General features: G+C 36.6%; 2 protein-coding genes across 3 annotated transcripts; one reads left to right on the top strand and one right to left on the bottom strand.

Moving 5' to 3' along the window:
- Nucleotides 1–4,099: 4,099 nt before the first annotated feature.
- LOC110809436 (uncharacterized protein At5g41620) lies at nt 4,100–9,022 on the bottom strand. Of its 2 annotated transcripts, XM_022035265.2 has the most exons (3): nt 8,369–9,021; nt 7,407–7,532; nt 4,100–5,882 (listed from the first exon to the last, which is right to left on the bottom strand). In XM_022035265.2, exons 1-3 carry the CDS (start codon nt 8,765–8,767, stop codon nt 4,356–4,358), a joined length of 2,052 nt encoding a protein of 683 aa, XP_021890957.2. In that variant the 5' UTR covers nt 8,768–9,021; the 3' UTR covers nt 4,100–4,355. The 2 variants fall into 2 exon arrangements, with proteins under 2 accessions (XP_021890957.2, XP_088073964.1); XM_088217838.1 differs by lacking the exon at nt 7,407–7,532 and having other exon boundaries at nt 8,369–9,022.
- A 2,031-nt stretch (nt 9,023–11,053) lies between these two features.
- LOC110809459 (cation/H(+) antiporter 18) lies at nt 11,054–15,806 on the top strand. The gene is made up of 4 exons (XM_022035314.2): nt 11,054–11,210; nt 12,901–13,137; nt 13,234–14,232; nt 14,325–15,806. Exons 2-4 carry the CDS (start codon nt 12,937–12,939, stop codon nt 15,531–15,533), a joined length of 2,409 nt encoding a protein of 802 aa, XP_021891006.1. The 5' UTR covers nt 11,054–11,210; nt 12,901–12,936; the 3' UTR covers nt 15,534–15,806.
- The last annotated feature ends 354 nt before the right edge of the window (nt 15,807–16,160 follow it).

The raw sequence follows: 16,160 nt of genomic DNA, 5'->3' as shown, positions 1-16,160 counted from the left end.
CATGCGGCTGGGCTACAACAATTGCACAAGGGAGGTCTAACCAAGGACTTCCCAAACATTGCAATCACTGAGTCAGTATGTGGGGCATGTCAGATGGGAAAAATGGCTAGGAATTCCTTCCCTTCGCAAGCAAATTGGAAAGCAGAAGAGAGGCTGACACTTATCCATTATGACATCTGTGGTCCAATGACAGAAAACTCCATGAGTGGATGCAAGTATTTTAGCTTGTTCATAGATAATTTTTCTAAGATGATTTGGGTTTGTTTTCTGTAGAATAAAGCTTAAATTTTTGGTGAGTTCAAGAAGTTTAAGGCTATTACAGAGAAGGAAAGTGGTTGTGTACTGAAGTGCCTAAGGAGGGATAATGGCCTTGAATTCAATTCCAGCAAATTCAAGGATTTCTGTTATGAGAATGAGATCAAAAGACAGCTCACGGCACCATATTCTCCTCAACAGAATGGTGTCTCGGAGAGGAAGAACAGAACCATTATGGAAATGGCAAGAAGCATGCTTGCTGACAAGCACTTGCCTAAAGCCTTGTCGGCTAAGGCAGTGAACACTGCTGTGTTCCTGCTCAACATACTGCCTACAAAGGCTGTGAAGCAGATGACATCGGGGGAGGCTTGGAGTGGCATCAAACCATCGACTAAATATCTAAAGGTGTTTGGCTCGGTGTGCTACTGCCATGTCTCGAATGACAGGAGATCAAAGTTAGAAGAGAAGGCTGAATTGGGAGTATTTCTGGGTTACAGTACTGAAGCAAAAGCATGTCGAATTCTAAGCTTGAAAACTAACAAGCTTATGATTCGAAGAGATGTAACAGTGGATGAAAACAGCTATTGGAATTGGGAGAAGCAGAAGGTCGAACCAGACTGTGTGACAATGGAAGAAGGAAGGAAATCTGTATCAGTATTAAACCCAACTCAGGCTGAGGAATAAGATGAAGAAGATGAAGAAGGTGAAGTAGAAGGGAGAACAAAATGAAAAGTTTAGCTGACATCTATGAGAGGTGCAGCTTTGCTTCAAAAGAACCTTCCTCTGTTGAGGAAGGACTTCAGCAGCAAGAGTGGAAACATGCTATGGAAGAGGAAATTAGGATGATCAAGAAAAACAATATTTGGTCTCTGGTAAAATCAAGTGCAGATAGAAAGCCTATTAGAGTAAAATGGGTGTTCAAGGTGAAACTGAATCTGGACAGGACAACAAACAAACACAAGGCATGGCTTATGGCAAAGGGGTACTCTCAGCTTCCTGGAATTGACTACACAGAGACTTTTGCCTCTGTGGCCATATATGAAATAATTAGACTCATTCTGGCAATGGCAGCTCAGTTTGGATGGACTGTGATGCATTTGGATGTGAAATCAGCCTTTTTGAATGGCAAGCTGAATGAAGAAATCTATGTTGAGCAGCTACCGGGGTTCATTCAGCCTGAAAAGGAGAGACATGTCTATTTTCTTCACAAGGCCTTATACGGCCTCAAACAGGTCCCACGAGCCTGGTATGATAAGTTAAATACATATTTACTTCACTGTGGGTTTGAGAGAACCATGACAGAAACTACACTGTATGTAAATAGAGATGAAGACAGACTAATCACTGCAATATATGTTGATGATATACTGGTGATAGGCAACAACAAAAGAAAGATGATAGAGTTCAAGCTGAAATTGGAAAAGGAATTCGAGATGTCTGATCTCGGGGAGGCTACCTATTTTATGGGAATGGAGATTCATCAAAGTAGCTTGGGTATTTTTCTTTCACAAGGTAAGTATGCCAAAGAAATCCTAAATAAATTCAACATGAATCACTGTAAATCAGTGTCTACACCACTTGTGTCCAACTTGAAGTTGTCAAAGGACGAGAAAGGTAGCAAAGTTGATGAGGGGAATTACAGAAGTATGATTGGGAGCCTTCTATATCTCACGGCTTCTAGACCAGACATTCTGTTTGTAGTGAGTTTGCTTTCAAGGTACATGGCTTCACCGAGGGAATCACATTTACAAGCTGCTAAACATGTGCTGAGGTACTTGAAAGGAACTTGAAACTTTAGTGTTCAATTCAAAGCAAGAGTTGAGGGTGAATTGGTCGGCTACAGTGATAGTGATTGGGCAGGAAGCGTGGAAGATGCACGTAGTACAACTGGGTACTTGTTTAAAATAGGCTCCGGTGCTTTCTCATGGGCGTCTAAGAAACAAGATACTGTGGCACAGTCCACTGCTGAGGCTGAGTATGTAGCTGCAGCTACAGCAGCTAACCAAGCAATTTGGTTAAGGAAAGTGTTCGATGATGTAAAGCTGGATAAACAAACACCTATTAGTGTTGTATGTAGACAACAAGTCTGCAATTGTCATTGCGAAAAATTCTGTAATGCACGGGAGAACTAAACACATCAATGTTAAGTATCATGCTATACGTGAGGCTGAGAGGAATCAAGAAATCAAGCTGATACATAGCTCCACTGATGATCAGCTTGCTGACATTCTAACCAAGGCCCTATCTAAAGCTAAATTTGAGAAATTGCGAGGAAATGTGGGGATTGGTGAAAAAAATCATTAAGGGGGAGTGTTAAATTTAACAATTTCAATTTTTAGTTCAAATCTACCGTGAAGTTGTTTCACGGTAGGATACGAAAATACCATGCAACGTGTATGCATGGATTTCGGGCTTTCTGATTTGATCAGTTAGTTGAAGTAATCTGCTTTATTTGCATTCCTATATATACAAGTAAGAAATAAAAATGCGTACTACTTCTTTCTCCAAAAAACTGCCTTCCAGAAAACAGCAAAACGGAGGCTTGCATAACCTTGCTCTGTTTTGCTATCCCTCTCTCTCATCAACTTTCTCTCTCTAATCTCTCTCATTCACAGAGCCTCCCTTGAAGCTCATTTACTTACAATCAACATGAAGAGTTTTGATTTACATTTCTCAAGAACAATGATAGACCCTTTTAAATTTCATGCGTTCCTACTCACTAGTTTCTTTAATCTTCTTCATGTTCGAAGGAATAAATGAAAAAGTTTCGACCCCTTTATTTGTTTTCCAAATATTATTTAAAACATGTTTTACAGACTTAATGGCATAGTTTTAGAAGTAAGAATCTTACCAACTAGCATGACTGGAATTTTTTGACGTTAATAAAGGTTCTTCAGTGTTAACTTGCCTTGCCTTGTCTGCTAAAAACGCCATTTGGCTATTGAATGCTTTAAGCTCCCTTCCTTTTGAAGTTGCTCCCTCTGCTAGCTCTCAAGTTATTGCATTTATAGGGATTTGAACTTTTGTCTTTATCTTTGTATTCTCTTCCGACAGATGTCTTAAAGGTTGCATGAGAATTTTCAGGTGTTAAAATTATGGATAGAGAAGCAAGGAAATGGAAGAGAATAGCAACAACTTGGTGCTTTTCTGGTGATTAGCATACAAGGACGAATGTTTAAGAAGGGAACAAACGGATAGAGAAATGACAGAGTCAAGCATAATCTCACAGGGAGAAGAGGAATCTCATGGAGAGACGAGCTTCTTTGGGTCCAGATTTGAAGAATTGCAGTACTTAGCTACCTATTTTAGTATCTAGGAATATATGTATATATATATACATATATATCTATCAGTGAATAAATAAAAAAACTTCTGAAGATGCATAAATAAAAATTTTAATTTTAGTTTTTTTTTTTTTTTAAAAATATATATATATATATATATATATATATATATATATAGCCTTGACCAGCAGCAGCTATCACTCCAAAATTTCCCTTATCCTTGTTCTTGCCATTTTTGTTCTTCTCCTCCTAGCTTCTATAACTCGTACCGCCAAGACGAACCTGCTGCTGATCCCGCTTTTCTTGCCAAGTGAATGTACCCACTGCACTACCCAACTTCTCCTCCTAGCTTCTTCTCCTAGCTTCTATAACTCGTACCGCCAAGACGAACCTGCTCCCGATCCCGCTTTTCTTGCCATGTGAACGTACCCATTGCACTACCCAACAAGCAAAAACCATTCTGCCTTGGCATTTACTTTTATCAGATACGGCACCCTTAGTTAGAAAATAAGGGAAGTAAAGGGCAATAAGACAGTATATGATACAGAACTCTTATCAACTCTTCAAAATTGTAGTGGTTTTTCAAATTTGTCTAATTTTGTAGTTATATAATGACATTACACATATACAGACTTTGTACAATATTACCAGCTGAAGTTCAAAACTTCAGTCAAGTTGGAAGTCTTCAAATTTTACAGAGCTCCAAGGTCAGGATTCATAATGACACAATTCCCAGTTGCAAGGCAAATGCATTTCAGCCACTCGCATTGGCTTGACAGGGATCCTCCAAACTCTTTAGCATATTTTCTCTACAGATTATGAGGAGTTTTTAAAAACTTTGAAGCGGGATCGTTGCCCTTTTGATCTGGCTTCAAGAAGCTTTGCTTTCAACGTGTTATCCTTCAATCCAGGAGGTAACTTCGTAGAAGACTCAGATATACCAAGATCCGGGGTTATGATTTTTGGCATCCATTGCCATACAGGACTTGCTTGATTCCTCCGTGCAGAGTAACTGCAAGAAGCCTCACCATAATCATTCTCTGAATGTTGTATGTTCCCACCTTCTGATAACAATATATGATTCCTTATCATGTTTTCCATTACATAATTTGAATTTCCATGAATCTCCTCAAGTTTATTTTTTCTTTCATGACCTCCCTCTTCAGAGATTTCGCAATTTTCAGATCTTTGGGAAACACTTATTTCCACCGGCTTCCCCTGACCACTGTGTCCCTCTTCCTTATCCACCGCCTTGGACTTCTTATTTCCATTGCAAGACATGGTCCAAGCCATTTGCTCTTCAAACTTCACTTGCAAGCTTGACAGTTTTCGACTTTTTATGTTTTCCTGAGATGCAGGTTTGCCGTTCGCATGATTCGATTTTACAGTCTCATCAATATGGCCATCCACAGCTTCATCCCCATAGGAGTTGAGGCCAGCATTGCTTGGTTTGTTGAGCTCAAAACAATTTGATCCGCTCCCTGCAGAATCTTCTCCATTGCCCACATCTTGGAGTGCACTCACTGTGTCATTCAGAATGACAGATTCTAGCGAATGGCGGCGGTCCTTCGGTGTTGGCAATGTATAATCAGTAACCTTGAAATTTCCCTTCCGCTTGGCTTGAAGGAAGGTCTCTATTTCAAACCCTAATTTCTCTACTATTGATTTGTTCTCAACAAAACCAGACTGAGCTTCCTCTAGCTTCATTTGCATCCTTTCATCAAGCCAGGATTCAGATATATGGAGAATTAAACGATCATGATCAGCCCTCCCTATCCAATCTTTTTCTGATTTCTGTTTCAAAGAGTGAACCTCCTGCTCATAGTCTTTTATTTCTTTAGCAAATTCATCACAAAGGTTCTCCAAAAGCTTCCTTGATTTGGTTTCCCTTTCTAGCTCTTTCAAAGCATTAGAAAGAGAAGACTTCACCTCAGAAAGCTCCCGAGCTAACTTCCGATGCAAGCTCTCCGATCGTTTCCTTAACTTTCTTTCATCTTCTAACTCGTCCCTCACAGACTGCATAGCAGCTTGGATCCGGTCGTGCTCCTTAGTCTTCCTGACTACTTTATCTTCTGCTATCTGCTTCATTAAATCATCTATTTCATGTCGATCTGCCTGCTGATCTTGGAGCAGCTCTTTGATTCTGACACGGGCATGGTCTAGCTCTGTCTTCAATGCTTTTATTAATGAGATATTAGATGAATGCTGTTCTTCTAAACTCCAGATTCGGTTTAATACTTTGAGCAGCTCTGTAGATGTTTTAAGATTGTAATTTGACCCACCAATTCTTCCCGTGAAGTCCAAAGAACTAGTAGGAGTAACTGCAGGGTTATAAGGCGCCACCTACAAAGGAAACATGTCAGATTATGGAGGAGCTTAGATTAGGTGGAGTCGGGATGGATGAAAAAATAAAGCCCCATGAAATGCCATTAACTTGCTAACACACCTTCTACCAAAAAAGATTAAATAAAAAAGAGCAACTTGCTCAGCATGATACTGATTCTACCAAATACCAATTGAGTAAGTCTGGTACGAAATAGATGGTAGTCTTTTAACAAGAGGCAACACCAACATTTCCAGCATTCTCAGACAGTCAAAATTGTCTCTTAGCTCAAAATTTCTTTACCCAATGAAAACATCCAGGATGAATATGCAATGCTCCTTTTGAAATGGATTCTATTCCATGTCTATTAAATAGCTGTTAGGTGCACAAAATCTAGCTGGTTTACCGGTCAGGTGTATCAAAGAAGGACCCATGGAAAAAAAAAAAAGCAGAAGAGCTGCAGCTCCAACCCTACCAAAAGCCTCCTCTGCCACTATTTAGGACCTTTAGGTTCCTTACAAGTGGAATTTAGGAAATCAGATGATTAGGAAGCTCATATGAGAATCTCCCAAATAATAGTATTTGAGTTATTTTAAATTAAGATTGATCTCCTATGTGCCAGATATGAATGCTCTGTAAATTTCATAAGGTACTACTTACTTAACTAAAGTTCAATTCTGACTTTCCAGATAAGTTTACTGAAGGAACTGACCCTAAGCTCACTTTCTCAAATACAAATGCCAAGAAAGAAATTCCCAGGATAAGTAGAAAAATGCCTTTCATTTCTTTTTAAGGCCTTTGTCCTACTCATAGTCTCAGTCAAGCCTATTGAAATTCGGGTTTTTATTAACCACCAACACATGCTTTTTGTTGGCACTGAAAAAAGGTTATTCAATTCATTAATGCATTCTAGTATTTAGAAATTGGTTAAGTTTCCTAATTTCTACCAAGTAGGAATTGGTTAATTTCTGAAATAGTAGGTGAAATGCTCCTTATAGGTACCTATCTTAATAATGAATGAAGCATCTAACAATTACTCTTCAAAATTAGAGAACTCTCTAGGAGATGTGGGTTCTCTCTAATGAATCATAGACCATCAAGTTTGAAAATCTAACAGGCAGGCTTCACGTTTCTCAAAAAGTTTTTAGTTAAGAAACCTGTGACCCAATCCGAAAGTAAAGAACTAATCTCACGCTTCTCAAAGGCGAAATTTTTTAATCATTAACAGGATCATTTAGAAGAGGCTAGAACATGGATTCGAGTCTGAATTCCTGGGCAGTATACAACAAGATGATCTTATGCATCAAATATGTAGAGAACTCATTATATTCACTGTGCCTCAAAATGGAATTTTTTGTTTTTACTTTCTTTTTTCTTTTTTTCGTTCTTTTGCTAATCAAACCGGATTCTGTTGAATGATCATCTCTGATCGGAACAGCATTTTTCTTAGAAAGCATCACCTTTCCATTTTTGTGATGTATTTTATAGGTAATTAAGGAAGGAGAAAATTTCAGGGGGGAACAAATTATGAGAACAATGTTTACCTCCATTGAACTACCAAAACTTGCAGGAGATACAGGTCGCAATGCATTGTTACTTCTTTCAATTAATCGATGATGTTGCATCAGTGATTGAGCAATATGTCTTCTCAAACTGCCTGCACTCTCTGGCTGAAATATAAATGACGAAAAAGATCAATGTTGGAGGAAATCTAGCCTCTTGTAACATTAGCCTTCCAACCTCTTTGGAAATGGCTAGAAACATCTTACTGAAGCCTTTCCGCAAGTTGGGGGTAAACTAAATTTAGTTGGATGGACAATGATATATCAACTAAACAAACTCACTTGTTATTTTCAGTATGCAACTCTTAACCATCCAAGGCTATCATATCCCGCAACCATTGGTTTCTAACTAGAATAAACTGACACATTCAGCTTCTTAGGTTTAATTGCAGAAGAATTTTGAATTATTTCAGCAGCCAGCAAGGTTTTGAAATGTATAATAAATTTAGAAAACTTGCCTAATTAAGGAAAGCAAAGCAACTAACCAAGGAATCAATCATATGATATAATATTCCCATTATTGTCTTTTTGTTTCTGTGCTATAAATTTTACTAGAAGATCCATATTAACTATTCAACCAGTACATACAATCGAATATAGCTCCGCAGATCTCCGAACTGGTCAAAACTCCTTTCAGAGAAACTTCTTTCTTTTTCCTTCACATTGTAACATAATAACCCTAGTAACTAACTCAAACACAAGTAGCTCCACAAGATCCAAAACTCTCTGCCAAGACGAAAAAACAAAGCCAAAAACAACTAGTCCCATAAACATAAACCACTCATCAACACGTGATCCTCCAAGTCAACTACAACCACCACAAACAAAAATGAAAAAACCAAATAACCCAATTGAAGAATTGTCACAACAGAATAATTAAAAAACTTAAGTAAGGCTGTAATACTCAGACGCGCGTAGATGTAGATACTAGGGCATATGTCTACCTGGTCGGAGGAGCTGGGGCAGGGATCAGCAAGAAAGTGGGAGAGGTGGAGACTCTTGTCCTTCAAAAGCTGGTGTCTATGTTGATGGCGGCGGCGAGTAAGCTTAGAATCAGCAGAAGGGCCAGGGGCATCGTGAACAGGGCGGTGCATTTTAGCAAGGGGAAGGTTGTAGTGGTGAAATTCCCAGAGAACAGCAGCTAGTTTTCTAGCGGAAACAGAAGCGGCGTGATGGTTAGGGATACTGCAATCATGCGCAGAGGAAGAAGGGAACAGTGTCCAAGAAAGGAGTGGAGTACAGGGGCCCGCCTTTTTCCCTACCAATACCCCTCTCTTCAACTTTTCTCCCAAATTTTCCTCCTTTTCTGCTCTCCCTCTACTACTTTTTGCTTCCCTTTTCATTTTTTTTTTTTTCCTCTCTTTCTCTCTCTGTGTACCTACTCTTTCTCGATCTCGATACTCGAACACAGTAGTTTCTTTTCATATTCTCTCTCAACCATGGTTTACTTCCTCTTCGTTTTTTTCCTTCGTTTAATGGGTTTTGTACAGTGGGATTCTGTCGATGTGGGTGGTGTTTTTGAGCTTCAGAGTATGATCGTTGACGACGAGAGAAGGTGTTTCATGGGAGAATTTGTTGCAATTACCTGTCAAGCATATAGTTATGTCACCCGCCAAAATGCTATTGCACGGGAGTTTTTTGGTATTTTACAAAGAAAAATACAATCATGATATTATATAAATAAATAAAATACTAGTAAATTTAAGAACTGCCAGTTTTAATAAAATTTGTAAGCAAATTTGATTTATTTCGCGAATGGGCCAATTGTTTTTTTCTTACTAAAAAATTAAATTTCTTTTTAAAAGAAAATATAAATTCTTAATTACTTTAGTTTAAAATTTCAAAAACCCAGTTAAAATAAAATTTTGAATGTTTGAATAAAACTAGTCTACTGTTGAATCTAGTGAGTTGAGAATAACTTTTTAATACTTAATAAAATATAGAAAATTAAAATTTTTAAGAAAAAGTTTTGAAAAAAAAAATAATAATAATCTTTAAATATATAAATCCACACGGCTTACTTCTTTGTGGATTCACTTGCAACAGTGTAATCTTTAATTTGGCAATAATTTCTTGTGGAATTTTTTTTTTTTTTTTTTTTTGGTTTGTTTGTAAAATAGAAAAGATAATTATGAAGGCATTATGACGTGCACAGAAAAAATTACTGACCGAATAATTACGTACAGAAGTTGGAGATAAAAGAGTGTAAATAATTTCATTTGGGACATAAAACATATTAATTATTTGTCCCGTAGGGTAAAATGGGATTCCATTCTGGTGTGTGTATTTAAATCATTAGTCATAAAGAAAATAATGCTTTATACTATAATACAAAGAATCTGATTATATGTGAGGTGAAATACTCAAATGCATCTATTATTATTATTATTATATAAATTTGATATTTTACGTGTATCTTTGTTGAATTGAATTATGATTTTTCTTTTTTATATTACATCTAATAAAAATGCTAGTGTTTTTCTCTCTCTTTTTTTAAGTAAGAGACTAAAAGAATTGATTCTTCAAATTAACTCCTTAATTATAATTAGACAAGATGTGATGCTGGCAAATGTTGATTGCTTAACATTGTTGATAGTTAGTTTGTAGAACATAAACAAATTCTCATCATTCATGAGTTCTAATATTCTTTTTAATCTAAAAACTTACTTGTCAAGGATTAAATTAAATTACAACTTTGGATGAGATCTTTTTATGAATTTTAGTGATGCAATAAGTCTCTCTCTCTCTCTCTCTCTCTCTCTGTATACATATATATAAATAGATTTCCCACTATAATTTAAATTAATATGTTACGATAAATCAAAATTATGTTCGTTATAATTTGGTTTCTTTTTTTTATTTTTTATTTTACGAGAAATAAATTATTAATTTAATCTGATAAAATTTGTGATACAATGTAATCATTAATTTAAATTTTTGGTTACAAAATGAATACTCAAATTTAAGGCTTTAATTTTCCATTAAATAACTTTTTTTTTTTTATTGTAGAATTCTTATCCAAAACTTAATAATTTAACATAAATATCAGTTTAAAATAATAGAAAAAATATTTTATAGTATGATCATAATTGAAGAATTTATTTATATTATAAATCAAATCGTGATTAACGTGTCATTCTCGTATAATAATTCACTGTTATTTTTTTTTAACTTATCTTTTTAAGGTAATAAAATAAGTAAATATCAAATCTAAGGTAATGGTGGGTCATAGTTTTCCATTTTTTTTACATTTTATACTTTGGCTGTATGCTCTGCAAATTTTTTTTACTAGAATTCACACACGGTGATTTTGTTAGAAGAGCTCAAGGCAGATTTTGCTTTCGGCGTATTTTGCGTTTTCTTGTATGGTCAAAATCAAGATAGTAAAAATTAAAATTAGAGGCGGACAGTAAATTTTTATATTAACCAAGTAAATCAATTAAAACTAAAATGCACTTTTCAAGGTTCCAATGTCCTCTTTTATTGCCGCTTCCACTTCTACTTATCCATCTGTCATTTTACCTCATCACCCCTCCCAAATCTGCGAATTGTTTTCAGATTTAGTTCGAATTCAGGGGTAATTTGGTATTCTCCTCATCTAACCTGCTCTATTTATATTGCTCCCTTCACTCGTCTTTGATTGCATCTCTTGGCGTCACCTTCGGACCTCTCTCTGTCTCTCGAAGCTCTTTCTAATCTCTTCCTCTGATTTTCTTCTTTCAAATCCGAATAAGTCAGAGAGTTTCCTGTCTGATTTCTCAGATTTTGACGTCATTGCAGGTTCAGGTAATAATCTATATTTGCATATATCTCGTTGATCAGTTTTTATATATATATATATATATATATACGATTTAGCGGGAAACCGGAGTAAAAAGTTCTGTTATTGTGCACTCGTAGTGAAAACAACTAATTCATGAGAAATAATTGAATTGGATTAATTTTCTGGTTTTCATTTTGAAAATCACTTTTTGTTCAACGTTTCCCTTCTCTGGTTGGTTGCATGGGGTAGATGTGTAAATTAGGGAGAGAATGTGGGGGCAAAAGTGTCATTGCGGATGAAATATCATGCAGATCGAATGCTTCCTTCTTCAGCGGAGTCAGAGGTTGGGAATTGTTTTCAATAAAAAACGACCAACGTATTCTGAATCGAAAAGTGAAACGACATATTTACCCCTCCCTGTGAAAAAAAAAAAAGTTACCGTAAGAATGTAGAATTGTAGCTATGCTCGTTGACCCGGTTCCTAATCCTACCTTCCCGGAATTTGGGATGCGTATATAATTCTATCAGAAACCGCCGGGTGGCTCAGTCAATACTTGGCATATATATATATAACGTACAGCTATCGGCTGTTGCTTCCCAAATACTTTTTGAGCTGGCCTTACCTTTATCATTCTTCTATATTTATTTATACACACACACACACACACACACACACGCACACACCCCCATCTATATATACGTGAACTGATGGACACCATATATCCAGCATATATATATATATATGCACACACGTTATTTTCCAAAAAAGAAGTAGAATTTTCTCTGCTTTAGGTAATTATTTTATTTTTAATTTTTTGTATTTTCGCTACGGGCATCAGAGTAAAATGAAAATTATTTTATAAAGTTCAGTTTTAAATCCACATTTTATACATCCAATTATGATATATATATATATGATATGTTCTTATCTATATATATTTCATGTTAAGTATGATTTACCATCATATCAACTTTATGGATATAGATCTAAAAATACATGGTATAATATCAATACGTATCAGATTTTTATTTTTTTAAAAAAAAAACTATATACACCTGATTAGCAATATGAATATTGATTTGTGAAAGTAAGTTTTGCAACCACTGTATGTGGCCTCTGTTATATAAGCCTATAAAAATTTGAATGTAGTCCATAATTTTTACATTATTTTGGTACAAACGATGTCAGTTTTAATTAGTCCCTTTTTGCAAATTTTTATAAATCTAATTAATTAATATATATGTATATGATATACCTTTTATTTATGTATATTGCTTTTTTTATGGATAAGATATAACTACATGAATATCACCTCATTATATATGCATGAAACTAAATCGTCCTCTACCCGGTTAATTTGGTACAGTTTTGTTTTTGTTTTTCTGCGGAGAGCCAAGAGAAAAGACATCATCTGTTCTGGAAATTTTTCAGTTAAAAGCAAATCAAACAGTATCATGCATATACGTTTATATATTTATATATTTTTTCTGCTAATTTTCCCGTAAGTCTGTAACTGAGAACATGTGACTCTGTAAGTTTGGTATAACAGAAGAGTGGTGGCACTAGGAAAACCATCGACCAATGCTTTTATTTTTGTTACTGTGACTTCTAAATATATATTTATTCCTTTTCTATTTTAAGAGCTCCAAGTTATGGTGTTATTATATATGTCTCTGTATATTGGTTGATTTTATGGTTTAAATGTTGCGCAGGGACTAGGTTGAGAATCGAAACCTTGTTAATCGAAAATGGCATCAAATGCTACAGCTGCAAAACCATGCCCTTCCTCCATGAAAGCTACGTCTAATGGAGTCTTTCAGGGAGACAACCCTCTTGATTTTGCACTCCCTCTTCTCATCTTGCAGATATGTCTTGTCCTCTTACTTACTCGCGTTCTCGCTATTCTTCTAAGGCCTTTAAAGCAGCCTCGCGTGATTGCCGAGATTGTGGTAAGTCTCTTTAGCTTTCACTCCATATATATATTTTTTTATTAATTTTGATTCTCTCCTTATTCTTCTTTACAAATTCATTTTCATGTTTTACAGGGAGGAATACTACTAGGGCCTTCAGCTTTGGGTAGAAGTACCAAGTATCTGCAGGCAGTTTTCCCACCGAAAAGCCTCACAGTGTTGGATACCATAGCCAATCTTGGTCTCCTCTTCTTTCTATTCCTTGTAGGCCTGGAACTAGATCCAGCATCCCTTCGTCGAACTGGGAAGAAAGCTCTAAGCATAGCTATCGTTGGAATTAGCCTTCCTTTTATTTTCGGGATAGGGACATCTTTTGTTCTTCGTGCAACTATCTCTAAAGGAGTAGATAATGGTCCTTTCCTTGTATTCATGGGAGTTGCCCTTTCCATCACTGCTTTCCCTGTCTTGGCTCGTATCTTGGCCGAGCTTAAGCTTTTAACCACAGACGTCGGCCAAATGGCCATGTCTGCAGCCGCTGTCAATGATGTGGCTGCTTGGATTCTACTTGCTCTTGCAATTGCCCTGTCTGGAAGTGGCCATCCTCTTGTGTCCTTATGGGTTTTCTTGACGGGGTCTACCTTTGTTTTTTGTTGTATACTTGCTGTGCCTCGCATTTTTAAATGGATGGCACAACGTTGTACAGAGGGTGAGCCTGTGAACGAGCTGTATATATGTGCAACTTTGGCTGCTGTTTTGGCAGCTGGATTTATCACCGACACTATTGGAATTCATGCTCTTTTTGGTGCTTTTGTGATTGGTGTTCTTGTTCCAAAAGAAGGACCCTTTGCTAATGCTCTTGTTGAAAAAGTAGAGGATCTTGTTTCTGGTCTTTTCTTACCTTTGTATTTTGTTTCAAGTGGATTGAAGACTAATGTAGCTACCATTCAAGGGCTACAGTCTTGGGGTCTCTTAGTTTTGGTCATACTTACTGCTTGTTGCGGAAAGATTGCTGGCACAGTGGGTATTTCTGTCTGGTGTAAAGTACCTTTTAAGGAGGCTTTAGCTCTGGGATTCTTAATGAATACCAAAGGCTTGGTGGAGCTCATTGTCCTCAACATTGGCAAAGACAGAAAGGTATTTAAACGTTCCAAGTATTCACTTTTTGTCAATCATCTAATTGTCATATCTGGGCTTGTATTAATTTCGTAATTGGATTACATTTTTAGGTGTTAAACGATCAAACATTTGCCATCATGGTTCTTATGGCTATTTTCACAACCTTCATCACAACACCTTTGGTTATGGCTGTGTATAAGCCAGCTAAAGCAGCGAGTAAAGAAGATTACAGACACAGAACAATTAAAAGAAAAGATTCACACACTCAGCTACGGCTTCTGGCTTGTTTCCACAGCCCAAGGAATGTGCCAACATTGATTAACCTCATAGAGGCTTCGCGCGGGCTGGACAGAAAAGGAGGATTATGTGTGTATGCAATGCACCTGATGGAGCTATCAGAAAGATCATCTGCAATACTAATGGTCCATAAGGCAAGGAAAAACGGTCTGCCCTTTTGGAATAAGAACAAGCTTCAATCAAACTCCGATACAATCGTGGTGGCTTTCGAAGCTTTCAGGCAACTAAGCGGAGTATCTATCCGTCCAATGACAGCAATCTCTTCAATGACAAACATCGATGAAGACATCTGCGCTAGTGCTGAAAAGAAAAGAGCGGCCATGATAATCCTCCCCTTCCACAAACACCAGAAGTTCGATGGGACTTTGGAGACAACTAGAACCGAGTTTCGTTGGGTTAACAAGAGGGTTCTTGAGCGTGCACCCTGCTCGGTTGGGATCTTAGTTGATCGCGGACTCGGTGGAGGAATTCACATATCTGCAAGTAATCTTTCTTCTGAAATCACTGTCCTATTCTTCGGCGGACACGACGATCATGAAGCTCTTTCTTACGCAATGCGCATGGCAGAGCACCCTGGCATAAGTTTAACAGTGGTTCACATCTTGCCAACTCCTGAATTCGTCAAGGAAAATGTAAATGTTGACATACAAGAAGACTCCAACGCTGCTGCTTCATCAGGATCTGATGAACAATTCCTTGCTGAACTGAAGGAGATGAAGAATGAACACGAGATTAAATATGAAGAAAAATATGTCAATAATGGTGCAGAAACTGTTGAAGCCATTAAACTATGGAGTAGATGTAATCTCTTCTTGGTTGGTCGAATGCCTTCAGGCCAGGTTGCTGCAGGATTGACTGCCACAGGCGATTGTCCAGAGCTAGGACCCGTAGGAAACTTGTTAACTTCGAATGATTTCTCATCGTCTTCTGCATCTGTCTTGGTGGTGCAACAGTATAGTTCTGATCAATCTGTTCGATCATCTCCTTATCTTTCTGGTCATTCTGAAAGCAGCAGCAGCTAATCTACAACTGCCATGATGGAGATTACTAATACTTCAAAAGCTTCAGATCGCTCAGTTGGGTACATACAAACAAGAACACCTTTACTTAAAACAGATATCATACAAACTAGTATGATTTTCTTTTTAGCCAGTTACAGTAGCAGAGCTGTTAGAATGAACCGGTACATGTAATGAATTTTAGTATGGTGTTGAAGTTGTTGAAATTGAAGCCATATGTTACTTTAATGAAAATTCGCCGCAGTGTTGAATTAGCATTGATATTATTATTTTTAATCTTTTGAACTACTCCAGAGATCGTCATAATTTAGTTTCATTGTTTTAAGTAATGAGATTAACAAAGAAGAAACCTCTGTTATCCAATATTTGTCTGAATTAATTCATATTCAAATATAATATTAATTAAATGTTAGAAGATTTTGCGATTACATTTTTTTTTTAATTTAATTTGCTCTAAATTAGAGAATAAGTTGGTCATTTTTACGATGAATATAATTGCAGAATCTATATATATATATATATATATATATATACATAGAAAATGATTTAATGGGTTATTCTTTTTTTTTTTTTTTTAAAAAGAAGAAGTCTGGAGAATAAAATATATGGCTTTAAAGGGTGTCTTGTTTT

Source organism: Carica papaya, chromosome 4 (genome assembly GCF_054855325.1).
Source record: "Carica papaya isolate Zhongbai chromosome 4, ASM5485532v1, whole genome shotgun sequence".
NCBI lineage: Eukaryota > Viridiplantae > Streptophyta > Magnoliopsida > Brassicales > Caricaceae > Carica > Carica papaya.
This window is presented reverse-complemented; position numbering and strand designations above follow the sequence as displayed.